Source organism: Haliotis cracherodii, unplaced genomic scaffold (assembly GCF_022045235.1).
Source record: "Haliotis cracherodii isolate W230 unplaced genomic scaffold, xgHalCrac1.p SCAF_15, whole genome shotgun sequence".
NCBI lineage: Eukaryota > Metazoa > Mollusca > Gastropoda > Lepetellida > Haliotidae > Haliotis > Haliotis cracherodii.
Genome location: NW_027266270.1, coordinates 17,908,548 through 17,935,507, shown reverse-complemented (window position 1 = coordinate 17,935,507; position 26,960 = coordinate 17,908,548). Strand labels below are relative to the sequence as shown.

The 26,960-nt window shown below is 38.9% G+C and overlaps 1 protein-coding gene across 1 annotated transcript; it reads right to left on the bottom strand.

Annotated features, from left to right (window-relative positions):
* Positions 1-20,630: 20,630 nt before the first annotated feature.
* On the bottom strand, positions 20,631-26,495 carry LOC139461879 (uncharacterized). The gene is made up of 8 exons (XM_071243361.1): positions 26,453-26,495; positions 25,250-25,273; positions 24,090-24,164; positions 22,932-22,973; positions 21,843-21,860; positions 21,566-21,616; positions 21,410-21,454; positions 20,631-20,839 (listed from the first exon to the last, which is right to left on the bottom strand). Exons 1-8 carry the CDS (start codon positions 26,493-26,495, stop codon positions 20,631-20,633), a joined length of 507 nt encoding a protein of 168 aa, XP_071099462.1.
* Between the last annotated feature and the right edge of the window lie 465 nt (positions 26,496-26,960).

Genomic DNA, 26,960 nt, shown 5'->3' with positions numbered 1-26,960 from the left:
TGCTGATATTCACAGAGATAGCCGACTCACAATAGAGATTATTTATGGCATTAATAATAACTCACAGACAGCAGTTTCTTTATGCTGAGCCATCAACCCTGGCTTCAGAAACAAATAGATGTGAACTTTGCCCTATATGTAGATCGAACATGTGGCATTTGAACCAATTGGTGTCATATTCATCTATCTCTTGGAGATGAATGCTGTAATATTATATTAAATACGTTACCCGTGCCTTTCACCTGCAGAGAACCTTTAACTCTATCGTTTTCTTATATTCGTACAATGACCTTTAATTTTGCATATCGTGGGTTGAAAATCCCAGACGTTATAACTACAAATACAAGAAATATGTCCATTGTACGATACCGGCAATATCATAGCCATGTATTTAGAAATCGCTCTCAAAATAATGATAATATCAGGTGTTCGTGAAAAGCCCCACTGTTGGCAACTGTTACAAACACATGCAAGGGCAAACCAATTGTTAGTCTGGCAGTACACGGGGGCAGTGGGTCAAGTTAAAATAGGGAATTGTTTCGGATATTATTTTTGTCACCGATGAGTGAAATTTGATTAAACAGCTACTGAGCAAGAGTCGTTTGACGCTCTCCGTAGAAGAGCATGCTCAACTGTCCCTCAACAGAAGTTAAATATAGGACTAAAGACCGAAGCTGCTGGAATATTGCTCGGCATGAACGGAAAGTGAACTATAGGAACATTGAAGTCGTCCATCTTTTCATTCATTCCTGTGGAGAGTGTATATGTCATTATCATGCTGACTTCTTGTCTACATATATTATCCCCTGATTTTATATCGAGATTAAATGTTTAAAATGTGAAACGCTCCTTCATTGTCAGTGAATAAAATATAATGAAACTACATACTTCAAAATATCAGTATACATTTATATGACACAATTTCGCTAAAGCTATGTTTCGAATCTAATCATTCCTTCGTACACAATTATCAAATGTAATTTGTGAATTTAAGGATTTTTCAGGGGAAAACTATCAATGATTACGTTCAACTTAACTTCAAAGTCAACTCGACAAGAAGAAAAATGAAACTTTCCATGAATATCCTCGAAACTTCATTTTAGAAAATAAATATACCAAATAACATTGGTGTTGCATATTGGTGTGACACCATTTCTTCTTGGGGCACATTACATCCCTTATCCACAATAATATTTGTAGAGCACAATCATATTTAACTTACTTTGTATTGTTTGATCGTGTTATCAAATATTTGTTCGCATTGTTATCATGAATGCTTCGACACACGCACATCAGTCACGTAGTGAAGGCAGACAACACAAGAAGCCGTCTAGAGAATTAAAATGAAATATAATACATATGGGTACGTGCATAATTTGATATTGTTCAAAATGAACATGAAACTGGTATGTTTAACTGTATTTGTACACTATCTCACATCGTAAAATGGCCATCATTGCGTGACAGTGACAGAGATGGCATAACAGACAAATATGTTCACACACTTACAGGCAAACAATGACCATTGGTCTTCAAATACTTAACATCTCATAATGTATGAAGCATACGGTATAAGTAAGCCAGTAGTATTTCCGACATTCATACTAAAAAGTGACAGCAGAGATCAAGGAGAGACACAGTTCAGCGCCTGCACAGAACAACAGAAAATCATGAACTCCGCCAAAGTCTTGTTCCTGATCGCCATCAGTGAGTACATGTACATATCGGAGTTGTTACTTTGTATATTGCTCAGAATATATTGTGTAGAAGATGCCGTCCGTTGTGTTGCTTATTGTAGTAGAAACCCCCCTTCAGTCATCAACTGAACACAACTTTATCTTGCATTCAATATCATGGCATATCGTTTACAGAATGGGAATCTGACAATAGGTGACACTGAGCAAATGTTTCATGTATATGTACCGGATCGTGTGTGATACGGATCTTGATGTTCAATTCAGCGTCTCCTATGCATTATAATCCAACGTGATAGTTGTTTTTTATCACAATTGTCACAGTCCATCATTGTTACTCAATTCTTTACAGGCATCACATGTTCCTTTGCAAGTAACAAAAGAGGTAAGCATATTTATTCTACAACATATTTGATCAAGTTAAATACTGAGTCAGCAAATCTGTTCTTGTTATATATTAGTATAATGAACTGACACGTTTGTCAAACCGTTCTTTGTGTCACAATTTCGAACTTGTGTACTTAGTAACTATGAAATAAAGCTATCTGACTAGCCAAGCTAGTAGCTTTGTCTTGTTGTTCATATATTGTTGTGGCCGTTTTATTGATATCGTTATCTTTGTTACAGATGTTAGATCGGCATCAACATCAACGTCCTCGTCTACAGAGTCAGTAGGTTCGTAGCTAACAATTTTAACTTTGCCAGTGTCAGTTGGTCCTTCAACGGCACAGACGCAGTCACGTTTGATTGTGGGACTACCGTTGACAGCATTTATTTTGGTTTCATAATACAAATAAGGATTTTAATAACTTTCTGCTTTCACATGAAAATACTTATCCAATATAGCTGTCCACCGAATCCTCTTTTATAATCAAACCATCTATCTATCTTGGTGAAGAAAATCTATGGATTTGAATAAGTGTGTTATCCTTTTTTATCATTACAAGTCAAACATTCATAATGATGCGTACTTATACGGCTTTCAGTACCGTCGTTTTTAATGATCAAATCCCTACATATTTGGTTACCGGGAACAACTCTGACAGAACACACTAAAGCGCCCTGACCATGAAGGTTGTTAATGCTACAGTCAACAATACCCCAACAATACCCCAGATATCTGTACATAATGGCGGCATGTTAATAACTGAATCTGAACCAGACAAGTTATTGCTTGACACGTTGACACAATGAGACGCTATGAGCCAAGTCACTGAACATGACCTCTCGATCCATTTGATCAAACGTAGATAACAAGGAACCCATTCTACAACAAAACTCCAGAAAACCTTTTACACTGTCAAAGACGTATTTTCGTTCCAGGTCGTAGATCAGCATCCACATCAACATCAACGTCTTCGTCTACGGAGTCAGTAGGTTCGTAACTACGAAATTACCTTTGTCAGTGTTAACCAGTCCTGCAACGCACAGACCAGGAGCATTGTTATTATCATCATGACTAGTCAAATACTCGTCATAATGTTTATTTATGGTAAATGTATCTGTAACGGGTTTTAGTACAGTTTGAAACAAATGTTTGACATTGTCATGGATGTATTTTATATGATTGTTCTAGGTCGTAGATCAGCATCAACATCAACGTCTTCGTCTACTGAGTCATTAGGTTAGTAGCCAACAAAGTTCACTTTGTCAGTGTTAACTGGTCATGCAACAGACGAGTAGCATTGTTATTATAATCATGACTAGTCAAATACTCGTCATAATGTGTACTTATGGTAAATCTATCTGTAACGGGTTTTAGTACAGTTTGAAGAAAATGTTTGACACTGTCATAGATGTATTTTATATATTCGTTCCAGGTCGTAGATCAGCATCCACATCAACATCAACGTCTTCGTCTACCGAGTCATTAGGTTAGTAGCTAAGAAAGTTAGCTTTATCAGTGTTTAACTAGTCATGCAACAGACGAGTCGCATTATCATTATTTTAATCATGACTTGTCAAACACACGTAAATAATGCGTACTTATGGTGATTCTATCTGGAGCAAGTTTTAGTACAGTTTGAATGACCAAATCCCGACACATTCGATTACGGCGAACAACTCTGACAGAACACATGCTAGGGAGTGACAGAGTCAATTTAGCTCAGCCCCCACCACGATGGTTGCTAACGCTACTGTTAACAATACCTAAGTAACAATATATCTAATGGCGGACTGTAAATAACTGAATCTGGACCAGACAAGCCAATGTTTGACACGGAACACAATGAGAGGCAATGAGCCAAGTCACCGAACATGACCACCCGATCCATTTAGTCACACATAGACAGCAAGGAGGTGATGCTGCTTGTACTAGTGCGGATTAATGCCTGTTTTACAGTGCTAGTTCAATGAGATACCATGCTGCAGTTTAACATGAATACCCCACTTAGGCACAGTTTACTGACACCCGAGCCGACCAGTCCTTGATTTGGCGCCCCTAATGCCGACCCTAAATCTCCTGAAAGGAATTTTACATGAACGAATAGGTCTATTTAATGTCTGTTACAGGTCGTAGATCAGCATCAACATCAACATCAACATCAACATCATCGTCTTCATCTTCGTCTTCTGAAGGTAATTCGTTGATAACTGATTGCGCATTACCATCATACGTTATCATTGTTCATACAGAGACGTTGGAAATGATTGGTAGCTGTCAAAGTATATTGCCAATTGCTCATATGTTGTACATTTTATAGAAACTGGCTGCGTGTGAAAATCAAGGATATCATTTCAAATGTTCAACTGTATTTGAAGTTAGGGGGAGAACTCAAATGAGGAAATATTGGTGGGATAGTCAATACAAATGATGACTCTCGTTCTCTCTATTTTTCTGCGCCGCGAAAAACGCAAAATTTCTGATGCGGACTAAAACAATGATTACTCATTTACTCTATGTTTTTTTGTCATTACTTAACTAGGAATGTTACAGATGTAATAGTGATGTATCATGGGATAGTAATTATATAACAAGTAATTGTCAGTTTATACTATGTAATGGGAATTATATAGCATGAATATGTTGTATTACAGGTGCTGCTGATCCTGGGCTACAAGGACTAATTGAAGGCTTCGGTAAGCATGATCCTCTGGCCTGCGACGTGAAGTAAATATTGTTTCAGTTGTTTTCAAAGTGTATTACATATGTCTAATATCACAGCACAGTTTAATGGCACATGAACCAGACTGAGTGAAGATACCCATAAAATCTTTACATGTACCCTCGTTTGTTCGTATTTTGTTTTATGATACATTAATTCAATGCTGTTACTTTTTCAGCCCAAGAATGCGTTGGAGGTAAGGTATCTAACACTTTATATCAATAAGTACTTTGTTTTTTCAAACCACCAGGGTAGGATACGGTTCCAAGTAACAATAAGATTTACAGTAGATTTTTGACTGCTACAAAATAGTTCTCAAATTTGAAGAAAGAAAATGGATCCACTCAAAATGAAACATAAAACAATTATTTGTAAATCTGTTTCCAGTCTTGTTGACCCTTGTAATGAATGTGTTTGAATATGAAAACATAACTCATTTGCATAATGCTTGGCCCAATGGCCTCATCCACATCTTTCAAAACCGTGGGATCATGTTTTACACAATATCAAGGACTGTTTCTCTCTTTATACATAAGATGCCTGTGTCCCCTGGGACGGTGTAGCCGTCGAGGTCGGTGATGTTTTGGTCGATCCTCCTGTTATCGGTGAGTGTAATGGTCCTATTATAAAAAAAACGGAATATACATCCGTTTTATATATGAAAATCGATGCACAGATGATTTAGATATAAACAAAATGCAACTTACCTTGCTAATAAATCAGTAAAACAATTGTCACAGTTTAATATAGAACATAAAAAAATATCAAAGATTTCTTTGTAACTGGGATTGCACTTTATTAGAGAACCAAACTTTTTATTTTCAATTACTTAGTTTACAAAATTGCTAACATATAATTTCACAAATGGAGATTAAAGTAGAATTTTTAGATAAGCCTTTTATGAATTCCAGTTAGTGAGGAAAACAAATAAGCTTATATGAAGCAAACAAATTCTTTGACTTCTCATTCAATGTCACATTTCATTTCTTTTGTTTTCATCTCAACGTACACTTCCATGTATATATTACTTACAAGAAGTCTTACCACTTTTTACAATTGTATTTGGACCTCCACAATAGTCGTTGTTAAAAATGGCCTCAGTATAATGTTTTATCATTGTATTGTTTTAGATGCTGGCGAGCCTGCTCAGTAACCTTACTGAATGTTTGAAGCATGGTCCTTTGGAACACCCGGTGCTCCAGTCTGGTGTTACCGGTGAACTATTACACTGTTCAAGAGCGTGACCACGTTTGAGTTGACCACAATGGAGTAGAGATAGTAATGTACGTTCAGGTATAGACAGAATGTACATGTCGCTGGTCTGACAGATGGACAAGCGCATAATAAATGTAAACTGTGATTGGGACAACATGAGTGTGTATCATGGTCCAAGAATAAAATCGATCTCAAACATGCTTTATATGTTGTTGTCTGTTAACAAAAAGATTGATTGAGTTAATAAATGGGATTTTCAGTCTGTAGTAAGTAACACCAAGCACCTTCAATATGTACCAGAGTATTAATACAATATATGTGATATCTGATGTATAGAAACGTAAAAGCATGGTTTCCAGATAATAAAATGTCATTATGATATGATGCCATTCATAATGAGGAGTTATAAATAATTATGCTTTATTTATATCGGAAAAAATATAAAACGACATATAAAAGCTGCTGACTTAACGAACTCAGCAATTTTCCAGCGATATGACGGCGACCTGCACAGAATTGAGTCTGGACCAGACAATCTAGTGATCGATATTATGAGCAACGATCCACGCCGGCAGGTTAAGAGGACACGCCATCAAACATGCCTCTTATGACCAACATTGGTTGCTGGAGACGAACAGTAATCCGAGGTGTGTTATTATGAAGTATTTCTACGCAGACACTCCAACGTTCCGCTTGCAGAGAGTAATGGGTATCATCTGTACCATCTGTTGACATGTCAGGTCAGTTGATGCAGTGTTGGATCATGGATATTTTGGGTACCCAGTCCCGGTGTCACGAAATATATTCGTCCCCAGAATAAAATCTCCCCCCGGCGAATTTATACCGGTACAGTTCCGCCCCTCTCGAAATAAACTCTCCCCCACCCTACGAAATAAAATCTCCCCCCAGAATATTTCCTCCCCCGGTCGTTTTATAAATACTTGCCTTGCAGTTCAATAGTAGTTCAATAGGCACAAAGTAAGAAGTGCATCAAACCTGCAAGTGGTCGGACAGAGACGTGGTGGTCGAGTACTGTGTACAAGTGTACAAACAATAAATTCTTTCTTTACTTTACTTCAACCTTTCTACTCCGCTTATAGGTTATACAATTGTCATTGCTAAGGTGTCACTTAGAACGGTCAGTAGTTTAGTTATATCACATCATGTTTGCTTCAAGTGCGATTTGTTTGTTTGTTGTTTAACGCCGCACTCAGTAATATTCCACCTTTATGACGGCGGTCTGTAAATAATAGACTCTGGACCAGACAATCCAGTTATTGACAACATGAGCATCGATCCACGCAATTGGGATCGATGACATGTATCAACCAAGTCAGCGAGCCTGATGTTTCTGGATTAACGCATCCGTTGTCAGTCAAGATGTATGTGTTACTGACGTTCAGTACAGTAAATATCCGAATTCACGCAACCTGTGTCAGTTAAGATGTTATTATATTGACGTTCATCCGAATTAAACGCACCATGTGTAAGGCAATATGTATTTATATGGACGTTCAACACAGTAATCATCCGAATTACGGCACCATGTGTCAGTCAATATGTAATTTATGGACGTTCCACACAGTGACCCGAATTAACGCACCCTGTGTAATTAAAGATGTATTTATATGGGGCTTCAGTACAGTAATTGTTCAAATTAACGCACCCTGTGTCAGTCAAGGTGTATTTGTTATTGACGTTCAATTCAGTAATCATCCGAATTAACCCACCCTGTGTCAGTCAAGATGTATTTACATAGACATTCCACACAGTAATAATCCGAATTAACGCATCCTGTGTGCGTCAAGATGTATTTATATGGAAATTCAACACGGTAACCGTCCGAAAATGGGCGCTCTGGAGTAACGGTTTGCCCTGTATGTAAAGTATATATGCTCTCGAGAAAGTAAGAAACGCATTTTCCCACTTTACTCTATGCAATCTTTGCCAAGCAAACACTTTATTGGAACCCATCATTCTCATAGAATGTAGATTGTTTCAAGAATTATTCCATACAATAATATCAAGGTAAAATAAAAGAAACAGGTCAGTACTGTTTACATTGCAATGCTCCAGCAATATCACGGTCGTTAACAACAAGAAGCAGCATCCATATAAAATGAAACCCCCTCAGTCAGTGAACCCTGCTGTACGGAGAGTTGGTTTGGGGGTGTTTTATAATAATGAATGAGGCTCCCAACAGACACTCGATTTGTTAACCCCGACGATTTCACGTTGATTTGAATCAGTTCACTGTTGGCCTGTGGCCGACAGAAAGAACGAGTGCGTGCGTGCGTGAGTGTGGTTTTACGCCCCTTTTAACAATATTCCAGCAATATCACGGCGGGGGACACCAGACATAGGCCTCATACATTGTACCCATGTGGGGAATCGAACCAGGGCCTTCGGCGTGACGAGCGAACACTTTCACCACTAGGCTGCCCCACCGCCCCTGAACGAAAGAAGAGAAACGGAAACAGATATATACTTTAAAAGATTCATTGACACAGACTAAAATTATAACATTGTGACTTCAGTTTTCAATAAACGTTTTCAGGAAGTGAATGCTTATATTCAGTCAATACTATTATCTGGTGGACAAGCTATAGTGAGTGCACAACGATATGTTTTTACATAAGTTCTTTAAAGCTCGAATTGTCAGTTCTCGGACACAAAGAAAAGAGCATTTCTTTTAACTTTAAATGGGCTTTACTCTTATTTAAACACTTTTGCATAATCTCTTATTTCCAAACAGTAAAATCCAAAACCACATGCAATTAAAAGAAAAGTCCAGAAGTATCCTATTTGAAGGGAATATAATCTTTCATGTAGAAGGTGTCATCACGAAAATTATGTACACATAAAAATGCTATGGAAATGCTCACATACGTCCTGTGGATAGTTTGTTGTCACTCTGAATCTTTATGCATAGATCTAAATATGAAAGAGATGAGGCGGTTTCTCTGGTCTCTCTTGTTTCTAGCTAAGGTCAGTAAATCAGTGGAAGGGAATTGGCCAGTTGACCAACACTATCAGATCATTGATATATCAATGCCTGAAGTCAAACTTCTTGACCAATTTCCCTTGATTTTAATTCTGCCAAATCCAGAAGAACATGGATTAAGAAACAAATCAGCAGGGACGGGTGTCCATGGGGATGCCTACTTCTTGCATAAGTCAAATATTTTGAGAATTTCAGGACTTAACATGAGGAAAATATCTATAAAAGCCTTACGACAATACGTTAAAGTTAAACTCAACAAGAAGGCAAACATGGATGTCACCCATTCACACTAAAGGTAGCATTGCACACTGATGAATATGTCCCTCTTGGCATTATGTAATATATTATTATATATTTGTTTAAATATAGTATAAATGTATGTATCTACGCACGTAAAAGACCCACGGAATGCAGACACAAATAAGTAAGTATGTAGATTTACGATCAGGTATAATGTATATGAGCTTGTGTATAATGTGATAATGTTCAAATGAACTATAAACTAGTATGTGCTCTTTCGTTTAACTTCATGTGTATCCTATTTCACATCGTAAAATGACCATCAATGCGTGACAGTGACGGAGATGGCATAACAGACGAATATGTCCACATTGCTACAGGCAAACAATGCCCATCGGTCTTCAAATACTTAACATCTCATATTGTATATTGCAAACGGTATAAGTAAGCCAGGAGAATATCCAACATTCATACCAAACAGTGACAGCGCAGAACAAGGAGAGACACAGTTTAGCGCCAGTAAAGGTCAACAAAGCATCATGAACACCACCATCTTGTTCCTCATCGCCATCGGTAAGTATAGGCACATTTCTGTATGAATTGTGTATGATATACTTTGTGTAATGAATCTCAATCAAGGATCGATGTTCGTTTCAATTGGTGTGGAAACCTGCACATACACGTAAGGAGTAGCTGTAGCAAAAACATGTTCGTGAACAGTCGTCTTTGTTGGTCCATTCTTCATCTTCAGGTGTTATCATCTTCATGTCTTCATTCTATGGGGGGCGGTCGGGTAGCCTAGTGGTTAAAGCGTTCACTCGTCACACCGAAGACCCGGGTTCGAATCCCGACATGGGTACAATGTGTGAAGCCCATTTCTGATGTCCCCTGCCGTGATATTGCTGGAATATTGCTAAAAGCGGCGTAAAAACAAACTCACTATATATATTATATGCCAAAAAAGTAGGGGATATTTTTTGGAAGGTGAAGCTTCAGGGAAATACACCAATGTCTGGCATGAAAATAAGTGATTTATGTAGCAAGAACATTTCCAAAAAATTCAAGCTCCCAAACTGAACATTGTGTCTCAAAACTGCACGTGCATCTGGCGGTATGCCCGATTTACAATAGCCAATCAGACTCGTCACCCATGACCGAAGAATCGAGTTTGGAGACGTCCTAATGAGCGATCTCTGGACGTAAACGTCGTACAGCAGAATCGTTATGGAATGGGGTGGTCACAATAAGTGGCCGAACTGCACTCCATATTGTCCATGAGTCACGGGTCAATACTATCGGGATAACATCACTGCACCACTCGTGGTGCCATTTGCACAACGTGTTGGGAAACGTTTCATCTTTCAAGATGATAATGCCAGGACTGCAACTCAATTCCTCTTACAACAAAACATCAATGTCATGCCATGCCCAGCACACAGTCCTGACGTTCTGCTTTCACTGATGCGTGGAACAGCATGAGTCAAGCTGACACTCCTCGACAGTCGTGCATGTCTGGCCAACCCATGTGGTCTTACCCGATATGAGTTACGTTGGCGACAAAATGCACATCACATCAAAGCATTAGGTCCATTATATCTGATTGCCAACGCGCAAGCAAATATGATCATATTTCCATTTGACAATACCATATAGATAAGAAAATATGACTTGATGATTGCCACTACCCCCTATTTATTTGTCATAGTACTATATTCTATAGTCTCAAGGCTTCCTAAGTTTAACTGAAGTGACACCGGGAAACTTTAGTTCAAAATTGATTAAAATTTTATCGAGATATGCCACATATAGATATTTATCAGCATAGTAACAGAAACAAATATGTTTTTAACAAACAGGAAACAAAATATAGTTGTGGGTTCATAAATTTGGGCAAGTGAATACTCAATGGACGTTAGTTTCCTTTTAGTTTCCTTTTAGTTTGTGCTGAATACACTATTGTCAGGAGAAAACCCCTTCCGGCAATAGCTGATACTGAGCAAATGTTGCATGTCCTTAGCCATTGTATATGGACCGGGTTGTGGTTTATAGTGATCTAGAAAGGTGCAGTTCTGCTGTTTCTCATCCTTTGAAAATGAGTAAATCTCGACAACCTCGGAGTTTCCTGTGCAGGAGAATCAAAGGCGATATTTTCTTCCTTTTTGTTTTCTCCCACGTGTCACATTCCATAATTGTTACCCAAATACTTTTCAGGCATCACATGTTCCTTTGCAAGTAACACAAGAGGTGAGCACATTTACTTTTCTACTTATAATTATTTGTGCGTCAGGATATTTGTTCTCCTTGCATGTTTACATAATGAACTAATAATATTTTGTCAGACCGTTCGTATTACAATTAAGAATAATTGAAATTCATTACTTTGGACTTAGGCTAATGATTGGTCCGTAGCTTTGTCTTTGTTTGTTTTTTTATCGGTCTATCTGTCCTACTGATATATTTTAACGAGCTCTAATATGTTGTATCTCTGTTACAGATGTTCGATCAGCATCAACCTCAACCTCAACCTCGACCTCAACATCTTCAGAAGGTTCGTAGCTAACTTGACCACTTTTTACTAGTCCTGCAACGACACATGCATAGCATACACATGCATATATCAGGACATGTCGGCATAATGTGGGAGGAAAGCCTGTACTGATGTAGGTCTCAGACGTTTACCACTTCGGTGAAACCCACGAACACGGGTATGGTGCTGACAAACCTAGAAACATTATCGGGGCGGATCGTGATTCGAACCCACAATCATAGGTTTCTGTGGTGCCCAAGGGACGCAACTCTGGCCCAACCCTGACCCCCCACCCCCATGACGGCCTCTAATAAATGAATCGAGACCAGACATGCCACGGAACACAATGAGACGCCATTAGCCAAGTCACTGAATATGACCATCCAATTCATTTAGTCCAACATAGAATCCAAGGAACCGGTTCTACAACAAAATTCCTCAGTAAGTTTTACACTGTCATATATGTATTAAACATCTCAGTTCCAGATCGTAGATCAGCATCAACATCAACGTCAACAGAGTCAGAAGGTTCGTATTCAACAAAGTTAATTGGGCCAGTGTTTACTAGTCTTACAACGGCGCAGACGCAATCACCTTTGATCGTGGGTCTACAGTTGCTAGCATTTACTTTGCTTTTAGTGTGGAATAATGATGTTAATAACCATCTGCATCACGCACATGTGGATTCTAATCCAACATCCAACATTGCTTGTATCGCAGTTAAGACAATGTATGGCCTTGAATACATGGGTTATTATATCATGGCTGGTCAAACACTCTTAATAATGCGTAGTTATAATGAATCTATCAAGAACGGGTTTCCGTACATCTTTTGAACTCTTGTTATACGGGAACAAATCTGACATAACACCGTTTTAAGGGTGACAGAATCAATATGGCTTACACACAGCTAACATTCTTCTCTAAAGCCATAGTCATGAATTAAGACATGGTATGGCCTTGAATACATGTGTTATTATATCATGGCTAGTCAAACACTCTTAATAATGCGTAGTTATAATGAATCTATCAAGAACGGGTTTCAGTACATCTCTTGAACTCTTGTTATACGGGAACAAATCTGACATAACACCGTTTAAAGGGTGATAGAATCAATATGGCTTACACCCAGCTAACATTCTTCGTGACGTCCTCTTCAGAAGTGTGTAGAGACAAGACAAGCCAGTGCTTAACACGGAACATAATGAGATGCCATTAGCCAATCACCCAATTTAGTCCATATAATCCTGCAACAAAATTCCTCAAAAAAGTTTTATGTTATCATGCATGTATATATTAAATATGTTCATTCCAGGACGTAGATCTGCATCAACATCAACCTCAACCTCTTCTTCTTCTTCATCATCAGAAGGTAATTACCAATCAATGTTTATTTTTGTCAGTTAATAACTTATAACCCATCACCATCACCATCATATTTGATGTGGAGACGTTGGGTAGGATTTGTTTCAAAGCAAGCTGGAATGATATTTTATACTCACAGCCCAAAGAAACGCGAATACTATACATGTTGGTTAAGATATGAAGACTTACTCTTTTCAAGAGATATTAGATTGGTTCGATACACAAACAACCATACTGGTATGTTGTGTGAACTGATGCTGATGAACGCATCACGTGTGACATCAAAGATCCATGACTCGAAATGCATCATTTGTCTTGTGCAGGATTGGCGTGTAAAGTTTGGAAAACACGTGCACCATATCGTGATAAGAAGAAAGTCACCTTGTGGTAACACTTGACTGATTGTTAGTTTTGTCATTAATTGGTACAGATTTGAAACATCTCTTCTTAATGTACAAACTTCTGTGTATGCTTCTATGGTTCGCGTTTCTTTTGGCGGTGAGTATATATCATATCACATTTTAACGTTACATTAACGCAGACCGAATGAAGTTACTGTTAAAATCTTTCAATGTACCCTCGTTCGTTTGTATTTTGTTTTCTGATGAATCAGTTCATGTTGTTATTTTTTCAGCCCCAGCATGCGTAGCAAGTAAGATTCCCTTTCATCAAAAAGCACTTTTTTATTTTCAAAGCACCCCCTGGTGGAGGATTAAAAGTCCCAAGACTTGCAGACAATAAATGATTGCTTTTGTACATTGTGTCTGACAAATGCCATACTAATGGGGAAGAGTACGGTAGATGTTGGTGACAGTATTATAAATGTTACGGGGGTGAGAAAATGTTTGATCCCAGCTGTTATCCAAAGTCTGGCTGCCCTGGATGAAAAGTTTGGAATTGTTCCAACTGACAATAAATAAAACGTAAGCACCACTACATAGATTGTTTAATCAAAGAACTTGGTTTAAATGATATATCAAACAATGTCACATATAAGGCCAGTATGTTAACTGAGGAAGAAATCTGCCAGAACCATAAATCAGTACAGTCAACTTTTGACTTGACTCTAAAACCTAAAGACATGTCTATTCCTCTTTTTGTACTGTATCACAAAGCTCTATAAAAATCCGTACAAAGAGAGATGAATTGCTGGGTCCTGGAAATGTACTACAAAATCCCTGTCTAAAAGACTGACCATAATCCTTAATGCAACCATTTCGTATCAGACTAAAAGATATATTTAATGAGATTGGGATGATATCCGTCCAGTCAGGTGACGCTGTGTAACTTTGGATATATTGCCTTCCCAAAACTTTCACACCCTCAGCAGGCTGCCACATACAGCTGACTTCCATTAACGATTTGGAAACAGAAACAAGGAATATCAATAATTATCAACTAGTTCAGGTGAATTTAATCTAGCGTTTCTATTGTATCCCTACATTAAAGATATAATTTTAAAGCGTTTTACATTAAATAGAGCGAGTATAGGTTAACGCCACTATTAGTGAATTGGATTTTAATATCAGAAAAGTATTACTTCCCTGATCATAACCTACTGATCAGTTTCTATGTAATGATATTAAAATTGAAACGTCTAACATAACAATGAACTTTGAAACAAATATACTGAACAAACAAAATCCTTGCATTCAGAACAATGAACATATACCGAATTTTCAAGCAAATATTCGTAAACTAACGTGTAACGAACTTGTTCTTCATTCGATAACGGCGATAAACTAGAATATGAATATGTGCCCATTCACATACAGTAAACTACGGTTATAACGAACTCAAAGGGGCCACTAATTTTAGTTCGTTATAACTGTAGTTAGTTATAAGCATATTATAGCATATATACAGCAGTGTCCGGGACGAAAAATATAAGTTCGTAATATCCTTCAGTTCGTAATAAGCGAGTTCGTTATAAACGTATTCAATGAATATCAATGAACGTTTCTCTCTTCAATATTAAGCTGCCTGTGTCGGTGTTGCTGTCGAAGACAATGGTGTTCTGGTCGATACTCCAGCTATCGGTGAGTGCAGATATTACAAAACACGCAGGGTTTAAATGTAACGTAATCATCGAGATGGAAAAAAAAACTAAGTCTCAGTAGACGCACACCAAAGCTCACACACACGCACGCGCGCACGCGCGCACGCACGCACGCACTCGCAAACACAATGGCATCACACCATGTTTGACGGTTAGATCAGGGGGGACGTCGCCCTGATTATGATGCCCATTCCCCATATGTGTAAAGGTCGGAGACCTCCATCACTTTGTCCTTTCTCCAGGATCAAGGTGCCACGATGAGACTCACTCACTCATTCACTGACCTGTATGATAATATAAATGCAATTTTGTTCCTGTGTTTATTCCTTTACACCGTTTATACATTACAATACACCCACTTTCAGATCGCTCAGCATCGTGATTCATTCATTTTGTTGTTTTAGGTGCTGGAGAGCCTGCTCAGTAACCATTCTGAATGCTGAAGTGTGGTCCTCGTTAAAAAGCTGGGCACACCGTGGTTGTGTGAACAATAACACGCCATGTGTATCACGTAGAACACAGGCCTTAGATCTGAAGGAATTTCATAGACTATGTTCCACAGTCGAGCTCTCTAGTTGGACAAATTTGAAACAAATCAGAATCAGTAATGTAATGAATAGAGGTTTCTCTTTGAATTTCAAATCATTGTCATGACACCGATGTAATTTTCTGTACTAACATATCGTATATAGTAGAAACACATGTTTATTAAAATATAAAAGAAACTGGACAAATACAAACGCACAAAGCCAACGCCAACGCCAACTGTACTGTATTATGAGTGTGTATCATGTTTATTTCAATAAAGTGTCTGTTTGATATAAATCTAGTATTTGTTCTATATTTAGGTAACCAGAATCCATGATTAGAGCAGTTCTTTATATTATTTTACCAAAACTGTCCTTGCCAAGAGTATATCCGATCCTCAACTGTTTGAAACTGGCTGTTTGTGTGTCTTTCCCGGCTTACCTACCCATGATGGTCGTTTCAAGCCTACCTAGACCGCCTTTCGTTGTCTAGAGTGAGTGAGTGAGTTTGGTTTTACGCCGCTTTTAGAATATTCCAGCAATATCACGGCGGGGGACACCAGAAATGGGCTTCACACATTGTACCAATCGTTGTCTAGAGGAGGGAGAGTTTGCTCAAAGAGTGGAAAGTCGGTGGTTCGATCCCGGTTCTCGCCATACAAAAAGACGTTAAAATGGTATTTGTTATACTGCATGGCACTCGGCATTTAGGGGATTAAACAAGGACTTGTCGGCTCGAAGTCAGTGTACAGTTTCTGAGCTAGGGTATCTAAGGAATCCTAGTGGGGACATTGTCGCGTTGTCGCATTGTCGCCCTAACAAAAACAAGCAAACAGTGTCCAAAGCAACCAAATCGTGACAACGCGACAATGGATTCCATAGGCATCCATGTAAAGCTCAGCATGGTATCTCAGTGCACTGGCACTATGTATCCGGCATTGGTCCGAAATAATACAAGCAGTAACACATACACTCTTTCTCACACTATCAGATATACTATTGTATACAACTCAAATTCACTCAAATGGGTGTCTCCGATTGATATAATTTGCATATTACTTACAGCATTGATTTATAGGGACTATCTAGTCATTTTCTCCGATTCCTCTGCTAATTAGGATTTTAAATTGTCAAATAATAGAACTGTTACTAAAACCTGAAAGTTTTAAATCATTGATTCGTCTTGCCATAGATTTTACGTTTTTCACTCTGATCAAGTGATTGTCACCATAAATTCCAGCAGATATATAGTATTAATTGTAGTAGTTCCTTACAAAACTTTTCTCAGAACCTGATAACATGAAGACGTGCTTTTTAGCACTCAGAGACTGTTTACATATAATTTCCATTTTGAATAAAAGTAATTAAATTAAATTGTAATTATATATTATATATTTATGATCATATTTTACAAACACGCTATACACAAATTCAAAAGCGCATTTAGCTCTATTGAATTATACACCCTTCACTTCGATTGCTGTTAATACTGACCCATTCAATTTTTATTGTTAAAAAAATGAGGTTAAGGAATAATGACGTTCTCGAAAGTCGTATATGTCACCTTCCGTTGAATCCACATAAGAAGAAGGAGAAGAAGTTGCCCGACTCCCCATTGTTCTCGGTGCCTTAGCTTTGGTACCTCCCAATCTCACATTTGGAGAGTACCTGGGTTTGCTACCAGGAATAGAGCCCTTCTAATTGGGGAGTCTTCACATTCTCCGAAAACGTCTGGGTGGGTTTCGTGGGAGAAGTCCCATTCGCTGTCTGGCTGCGTGTAGAGGGGCAAAGGATCCTGAGCTGATGATGAGCCTAACCAGCATGCCTGTCCAAGGATCACCCATCATCTTTGCTGTATTTTCTATTTAAGAAAAGCAGCAGTAGTAGCAGTAGTAGTTTGTTTGTTTGTTTGTTTACGCCACGCTCAGCAATATTCCAGCTATATGGCGGCGGTCTGTAAATAATCGAGTCGTAGTAGTAGTGAGGTGAGGTGAGGTGAAATGGGGAAATGTCGCGTCCAAGATTATTGCACTTATATAGCGACGTGCATGCACGTTTGTGTGTTTGTGTGGCTGCTTGTACTAGTCCGGAGTGATGCCGATTTATAGTGCTAGCTCACTGAGATACCATACCGCAGTTTAACATGAATACCCCACTCAGACATAGTATACTGACTCCGAGCCGATCAGTCCTTGTTTTAGCCCCTGAATGCCGAGCGCCAGACAGGGTAACAACAAGTAGCACCTTTTAACGTCTTTTGGTATGACGCGGTCGGGGATCGAACCCCGGACCTTCTGCTCTGCGGTCTCCTGACCACCCGATCCCGTTAGTCGCCTCTTACGACAAGCATAGTCACCTTTTAGGGCAAGCATGGGTTGGCTAAAGACCTATTCTAACCCGGATCTTCACGGGTCATTTGGAGTAGTAGTAGTAGTAGTAGTAGTAGTAGTAGTAGTAGTAGTAGTAGTAGTAGCCGATCACACATACCCGAGTGGAATTCCTACCTTTGGTATGCGGACCACGACATGTCTAGAGGGATACTACTCTGTACAGCGATTTGCGGCACTTCATACGTGTTTTACTGCATACCGTATTCTTGCAATGACGTGAAAACTGACGGACTACGTCCACATTCCTGGGGAGACCCCTGTGAATTCCCGAGCACGATGAAGCGTTGTTTCTCATCATTTAGACCCTTCAATCCTATACTTTAGCATACAGTAAACTACGTTTATAACGAACACGCTTACAACGAACTGACGGATATAGCGAACTTACTTTTTTGTCCCGACTATTTGCTGTAGTTATGCTGAATATATGCTTATAACGAACTACGGTTATAACGAACTAAAGTTAGTGGTCCCTTTGAGTTCGTTATATCAGTAGTTCACTGTACATTGTGATGAGAGTTTGATTGTTTGCCCATTCAGGATATCCTCGCTACAACCCACCCCAGAGAACAAAACGAAGAAAAGCACATCCAAACTTTTGTGGTATCGACTTGATCCGCGTCTAAACTACAGTGACAGTCTACAGCAATATACGAATTTACCTTAGTATCTATTGGACACATCTTTCCAATCAACTTTCAATGATCAACCAATTCATCAGTGATGACTAACACTTGTAATAGCCACAGGTCCATTAACAACTTCGGAAATCACTCCCGTCACGTTTATCGTGTCGGCCATTTTGTCGTCTTGTATTTGTAAATGTATTACGACGCACTGTCATTGTGATTAATTTACTAAGGTTGTTCTAAACAGACCCTGACCCGTGAAGATCCGGGGTAGAATAGGTCTCCAGCAACCCATGCCTGCCCTAAAGGCGATTATGCTTGTCGTAAGAGCCGACTAACATGATCGGGTGGTCAGACTCGCTGTCTTGGTTGATGCACGTAATCGATCCCAATTGTGTGGATCGATGCTCATGATGTCAATCACTGGATTGTCTGGTCCAGACTCGATCATTTACAGACCGCCGTCATATGACCGGAATATTGCTTCATGCGGCATTAAACAACAAACAAACTTAAAAGACCTTTCTCACATAATGAGGTTATTATTTGAATAAATATGTTGTAAAGAAATTACTAAACGATATTGCATGAACGATATACCTGAAGCTAAATCTTTTGGCCAAATTCCCTTGTTTTGATTGTGTCAATCCAATTTCTATTCATAAAGAATAAAGAATAGCACACAATTGGTGATCATGGGGATGCCTACTTCTTGTCTACGTTTCCCATCCACAAATTTCAAATATAGATGTCATGCGTGACGAAATCTCGTTTTTCAGTAAATTTCAGATGACATTTGCTTTTGAAATATTGTCCAGAACTTTTGGAGATAGGTATACCTTTGTGTATGCTCAGCACGTTTAAAAACAAATGCCCATGCATCAATGAATTAAGTGTTTCCTTAGGTTTTGGAGTGGAGGAGTGGTGTACAAAGTTGAAGAATCAAGTGATTTGACATATATAAACTTGGTTCTTTTCTGAGAATGCAAAACTACAAGCAATTTCTCAAATATTTGAATATGAAGAAAGACCTTCCTTGACTGCAGTAGGAAGTATAGTTAATCCATGAGACAGCGGTAAGGTGGTACATTCTGAAGCTTTGGTATCCAGTAAAAGAGAGGAATTGACATGTTTTCAGGTTTCAGAGTCATGCCAAATGTAATGGTGGGGTTGTTTTTTTCACATTGTTAACAGACTGGTTTCACATGTGGCATTATTTGATATGACACATCTTTGGTCAAATCACGAATGGAGTGATGCTTACATATAGACGTTATGTTTTTTGGGGCCTTGTCAGTGGGAACAATTACAATTTAATTATGTAGGGCAGTCAGATTTGGGTGTATTCCAATTCGTATTCGTCTTTTTCAGTTTGTGCATTCTACCAATGACAATATCACATACTGACTTAACCCAATATGAAGATCCGGGGTAGAATAGGTCTTCAGCATCCCAAGCTTGCCGTAAAAGGCGATTATGCTTGTCGTAAGAGGCGACTAACGGAATTGGGTGGTCAGGCTCGCTGACGTGGTTGATACATGTCATCGACACCAATTACATGGATAATTGCTCATGATATTAATCACTGGATTGGAATATTTGCAGACAGCAGCCATTTAGCTGGAATATTGGAGTGCGGCGTTAAACAACAAGCCAACCAACCAGTGCCAAGTACATGTGCCTCCTGACTGTGTGGGCTTAAGTGGGACATCATTATTAACTTTCAAAGAAACAAAACTATTTTGAAACAAACGTAAATGGGGACAGTAAAACTTTATTTTAGGATTTCCAATACATTACTGCTGCAAAATTAATAATAATGTGTGTACTTGTTCCATCGTGTCGTGGGGCTCACTTAAAATGGCTTTACGTCCTAGGGGCACAGTTGAAATGTGCCCTTGCATCCTTTAACATAGAAACCTCCAGTACGAGTCACGACATAGTTTTTGCCTTCGACACACGTGCCCTCCGAGGTCCCAGCGATAAGGGTGACACTGGCGATGGTAATTCTGTCAGGGTTTTTCCAGTAAACACGGGTTGCAGAAACAGCACCCTCGGGTAGGGTTACTTTCACGCATTGTGCTGAAAGGAAATATTCTGATATATTTCTGACACATTGGAAATAGAGTACGCCATAACTAAACATATACTTACAACCATGAATTTTAATCATAACTTAGTTATATGAGAAAATGTTATTTGGTTAAACTTGTTTCATTTTGTTTCGAACAGAAACAAACAAAGGACATATGCTTTATCTTTCCTATTTCATATGTACGCCATGTTCTGTATATTGAGAGTAAGGACATATTCCTGCCTGCCTTCTCTAAGGACCCTGTCTACTTCCATAACGCCCAGATTCTTGGAGATTTCTAGGAATTTGGGAAGAACGTTTAACTTATAAAATGCATAACTAGGCCCGGTAAACACTACAATGTGAGGGGCGGTCGGGTAGCCTAGTGGTTAAAAACGTTCGCTCGTCACGCCGAAGATCCGGGTTCGATTCCCGAGATGGGTACAATGTGTGAAGCCCATTTCTGGTGTCCCCCGCTGTGATATTGCTGGAATATTGCTAAAAGCGGCGTAAAACCAAACTCACTCACTCACTCACTCACTCACTACAGTGGGAGGAATGATTCGGTTAATACTCACAAGCTGGTTCAGTCACTTCAACTGGGACGGTTGCCACAACAACATCTGCAAGTAAAAGAGTGAAATAATGTGATGAAAGTGAAATTGTTTAAAGTTTTGGTGAGTAAGCTGCAAAGAGCCAATTAGTGATTATGGAATACCTTGTTTATTACTCACCAGCTGCTTCCGTGACTTTAGCTGGCACCTCTGGCTCAGGGTCACAGAATTCTACAATTGAATACGAATAAACTGAGTGTCATGCTGTCAGGGTTGAACTGGTGATCAGCTGTCGAGGAGGGATGTCGTACAATGAGCAAGGTCATACATTGTAACCAATCAGTCCTCACAGTGGTCGTGTCTAAGGTGGACAGAGAACTCACACCAACTGTGCATCACTTTTTAAAAAAGTTTGTCAACATGTTTAAAACACTTTCAAAATAAACATTATTCTTACCTCCAACACACTCTGCAGCTGAAACATAAAAAACAGAAATCATTCAAAATATGCGTAAAAACGTATACAATGGAATAGAATTTTATAGTGTCATTAATGCAAACACATATATGTTGGCCATTGCTGGGGTTTTCATAAATTCTTCTGCGATCTAGAGACTGAGAATGACTTCAAGGAGATTAAAGCAGCAGCAATCAATATTATAGTGATATCACAGCAAGATGAAACACTATGACAAGGTAAGTATATCTCAAAATGGATGTAAAAAATATGGATGGCATATAAAGCTGATACCAAGAAAAGAAGAAGAATTATGGCTGACATTGGTAATTATGTCATACCACGTGACACAACACAACCTGACCCAAGTCCCAAACTACGGTAATGTGTGGAAAGCGTTTTGTTTTATACTCTTTAAGTCGTCTTCGTGTTATTATGATTGAATAGAGTTTAACGCCGCTTTCAGCATTGCTCCCGCGATATCACGCCGGGGGACACCAAAAATGGCCTTTACATATTGTACTGATGTTTGGAATCCCATCCGGGTCTTTGGCGTGACGGGCCAACGCTTGAACCACTCGGGGACCCCCAAACCTACGTCGTTATGTACCAAGGACAACATCCGGTACACTGACTGCAGTGAACTCCCGTGACCAAATAATGTGAAAAGTGGGGGTGTGATAAAGGGTCCTTTTTCTGCACTATATTACATAAATGACAACAAGCATTTCCTTTCATTCTTACAACTCCCCTTTTACCTACAGAAGAAGGTAAGATAATATTTTTACCACATTGTTATATTGTTGGATCGACATTCAGTAAGGAAATCTGCATTGTTTAAATCTTGTGTTCAAGTATTTATTTTAAGAACTCGATTCACCACAACCAGCAGAAAACGATCCTATGGCACGATACAGTCTTATCACAGCAGCTGGTGTTGTTAAAAACCGAAAAACCAGTTGGAAAAAAAGTTTAATTCTGAATAATATGAATAGGATAGTTTTCTTAAAATATTTGCCAATTACAGATCTAGATGGTTTAAAGGGACCCTTATCACACCCCTTGAAGTATCATATGGTCTACACTCACCGTTTGGTTGAATAGGTCCCTGTGGCTCAGGATTAAGCGCACCTAATAATATACAATATGGCTCAGGATTAAGCGCACCTAATAATATACAATATGACTATCTGAATAAATGTCATAAAATGTTATCGATGGCGTGAAGGTATTTTTTCTATATGTTTCTAAACGTAATGCTAACTCGTTTCAGTTGGAATTGAGATAATTATATCCAGTTTTAAGTGTAGAGATGGGCTACCTGCAGATATCTCCTGTGGATTGATCCTTTTTCTTCATGGCAAGGTTAAAGGTGTACTTTATTACACTTTAATTATACGAAAATATGCTGAACATATGTAGCAAGCTACTTCGTAGGCCATGCTAAAGAGGACAGCAGTTGAACATTAATTAAACATGAATTAAACATTGAAAGGATTAATTCCACACAGCACGTCACATCGCTAATTGTAACACAAACGATACGATGTCACAGTAACCACGAACTCTCTATTGTTCGTGAAAATACGAAATTCAAAACGTTTACGCCAGAGAATAATTTCGATTAACAGATATTCATAGGACGTAAAATATCTTTGAAAATCATTTAAATGCATACTCAGGAAAATGGTATGCATTACCTGGCCTGCTAGAATAATAATAATGATTATAATATCTAATTGTTTGTTTGCTGCCTTGCGCCGCTCTGAGCACTACTGTAAACAACCAAGTCTAGGCAAGAACATCCGGAGTTCAACCTCACCAGCAATGATCCACGTCCTCGGGGTACATTCTCTTCCTTAATTTCTGTCGACTTTGCTGCTCATTATATATTACCATACATACTCTGAATAGTGTAGTAACTGCTGCAAATTTTTATTATTGCAACCTCCAATTGTAGATATCATTTTTACATTATGCCCATCGACAACATTTGAGAAAGAAGTATTTTTCTGTAACTGTTAGCTGCCTCGGTGGTGCGTTCGCGAAACGGAATTGATAACTGTGATTTGAAACCTCTGATCGACATATCAGAATCGAATCCAAATAGAATTTTGAATACTTAATAACACTGAGGAGTGTGTATCTTTTATCAATCATGTACATTTGAATTATTCTCACTATCATTATTCCTTAAATTATGTATATTTCTAAATGTCCGTAGCTTCTGTCTCATCATCAGCTTACCTCCCCCATTTTCAGTAGACGAAGATGTAGAAGTTGATGTTGACGTTGACGTTGATGTTGAATCAGCTCGAACATCTGTAAGATGCACAAATATTTTACAACTTAAACTTCGCGCAAGGCTTCATTGGGAATGCGAAGGCAGAATAAGTATACGGTACTGTATTCTCACTGTGACAACTTTGTCGAGAGGGGATGGATCGGTCAAAATTGGTAGCCGTGAACATCATATACAACCGATAGCCAGCAAAGCAGGCGAAATATGGTTAACATTGTAGCAATGTCACACTTCCAGCATTAGTTTGTCTTGACCTGCCACAGAGAGTGGACAATTATCAACCAGAGCGGTTTACTTTGTTTGGCTTTCTCCATTCGGTTAACACCATTGGGGGAAGGATGTCAGTCAACTTGCGGCTGAGAGGTGACCTTCTCAGGTCCGTTCATGTACATGTACCATACATTTTACTGTCGCTTCCAAAACTCCATCACACGCATTGAAACACTCAGTGAGTCGAGAGAAGAATTCATATGAGACTAAAGCCACTCACGTGACACAACACAAACTGAGCCAAGTCGTGTTTAGCTACCAAATTATCAACCCTAACTCAACCCTAGAACAACATTTCAGGTTATGTTACGTGTGCTGGAAGTCAGTGTTAAAGCAAGTTTTAATTGTTTGCCACATTCATGAGAAGATTAATCATGGGTATGGTTCGATAAAACACAGATCATTATCCGGGTGAATGTGGGATTCGAGCCCACGATCTTGCCACGGTTAATATGTAAAAGTCTTCACACACAGAGAAAGAGGACAGTTATGACTATGCTTTCACTAACATTCCTTCTGTCGTTTAGGGCTAATATATAAAGAAAGAGACATGACAAAAAGGTCATTAAAATTATTCAAATATACATTCAATTTTCCATACTCTCTGCCTTTTAAAACAAAAGTTCACATGAACGGAATATTCGGTTTACAGCCATAAATTGTCTAAAAGAGATAATTAAAAACTAGAATATTCTCTGACCATGTGTGAATCCCTTATTGGACATTTATACTCCTTGCGTAGTTGAACATAAAATGTGAAATACTCCTATCACTCTCTTTTCATGGTATCCATCATATATTTATTGACAATATAACTGTCACCAGTTCTGCTTACCTCTTACAGCTGAGAAGCACAAGCCTGAAAAATAACAAAAGAGGGGTGACATTATTCACGTTGAATATTATGGGGAACACCGAGGTTAGCTTACCTACAGTACAATATAGAATGTCAACGCCAGAGCACAACCAGTCTCCATTGGGCGGAAAAGGCAAATTACCATGAATGGATCACTGAAAATCAGTGATGACACGAGGAGTTCGCGAAAAGGATAAGCATGTATTGCTTTTCTGGTAGCACCCGCCAATAATACAATTTGCACAAACAAGCCGTTATATGAAAGATTCGTTATTTCCTTCGTCTGTGGGTTTATGCATTGTCATCAACAAGACTCGGCTCATCGAAGTAAAGACAAACTATTTGGTTCACGCAGTTCGAGCCTAAAGGGGCAACCGATAGAAAGATTAACTGGCCTTAATGTCAAAGAACTTGGATGAGTTATCTCCGTTGAAATTGACTTGTTGCTCCAGTATGCCATCGTAACTAGGGTACACCTAAGATCAAGAGTGAGTGAGTATGGTTTTACGCCGCTTTTAGCAATATTCCAGCAATACCACGGCGGGGGACACCAGAAATGGGCTTCACACATTGTACCCATGTCGGGAATCGAACCCGGGTCTTCGGCGTAACGAGCGAACGCTTTAACCACTAGGCTACCCGACCGTCCCTAAGACCAAGAGGATCTTGTGGATAATGTATGACACCGACGTACCAGGACGCCGTCCATGGTTCCCAATTCTACAAGCCATTGGTTTGTCCGGTGTAAACTCCACACATTACAGTTCGCCTTCATACAGCTAGAATTTTGCTGACTGTGGCGTAAAACAACTTTCACTCAGATCTCTCGCGAGGTGTGGTCATTGTTTGCCCAGACGACGGAGAGGGAAAACGATGACCTCGATCACGATAACAACATTTGGGGGCAAAGGAATCTCTGGGTCAGCCATCAAAGTTTTGTATCTGCTTTTCAAAAATGACCATGTAGCATATTGGAAATCAAACAGACGTATGTGAAAGCGAAGGCATTACCCACTGCGCGCTCTGTCAACGATCAGCTTTGTCAATGACGATGACAATCTTTGGTGTATTATTTGAGTCTTCTTTCGCCAAATAACAACCATTACCCTTTTAGAATAAGCTAGACATGTGGAATTAGACAGCCACTGTAATGTCATTGATATAGAATGCTGAGGAACTTACCAATAGCGATCAAGCACAAGACAGATACTTTGGTTGAAGTCATGGCTGCTGGCGAACTGGTCTGGTATTTTTGTGATCTTAGGTCTGCGGTATGGACTGACGGGTGGAACTACACCTTATATAGTAGTCGTAGATGTATCCGAGTCACTTGAAAGGTAAAAGGTTCATATCAATAAACATTTAATCAAACAAAATGTACCGTTTATGACTTGGATGTGGATGTTTACATCAGTTTAATGAAATGTTTCAATTAGGATTAACCAGCCACTGTTGAGTCAAGCTGATGGTATTTACCTAGCAATTCCATAACTACATGTGTGTAGACACACTTGCTGCATCTCAAGGTTAATTCAAAGACATGCTGTTTCATAACAGGTTTGGATTCAGTCGTAGTGACATTCAAATTATAACATGGTTATGCTGTTCTGCGGGATTGTTGTGGACAGTTTGTGCAGTGTCCTCGAGTTTTGTAAAACCCACGTGCATGACATGTCACTACTAAACCTTT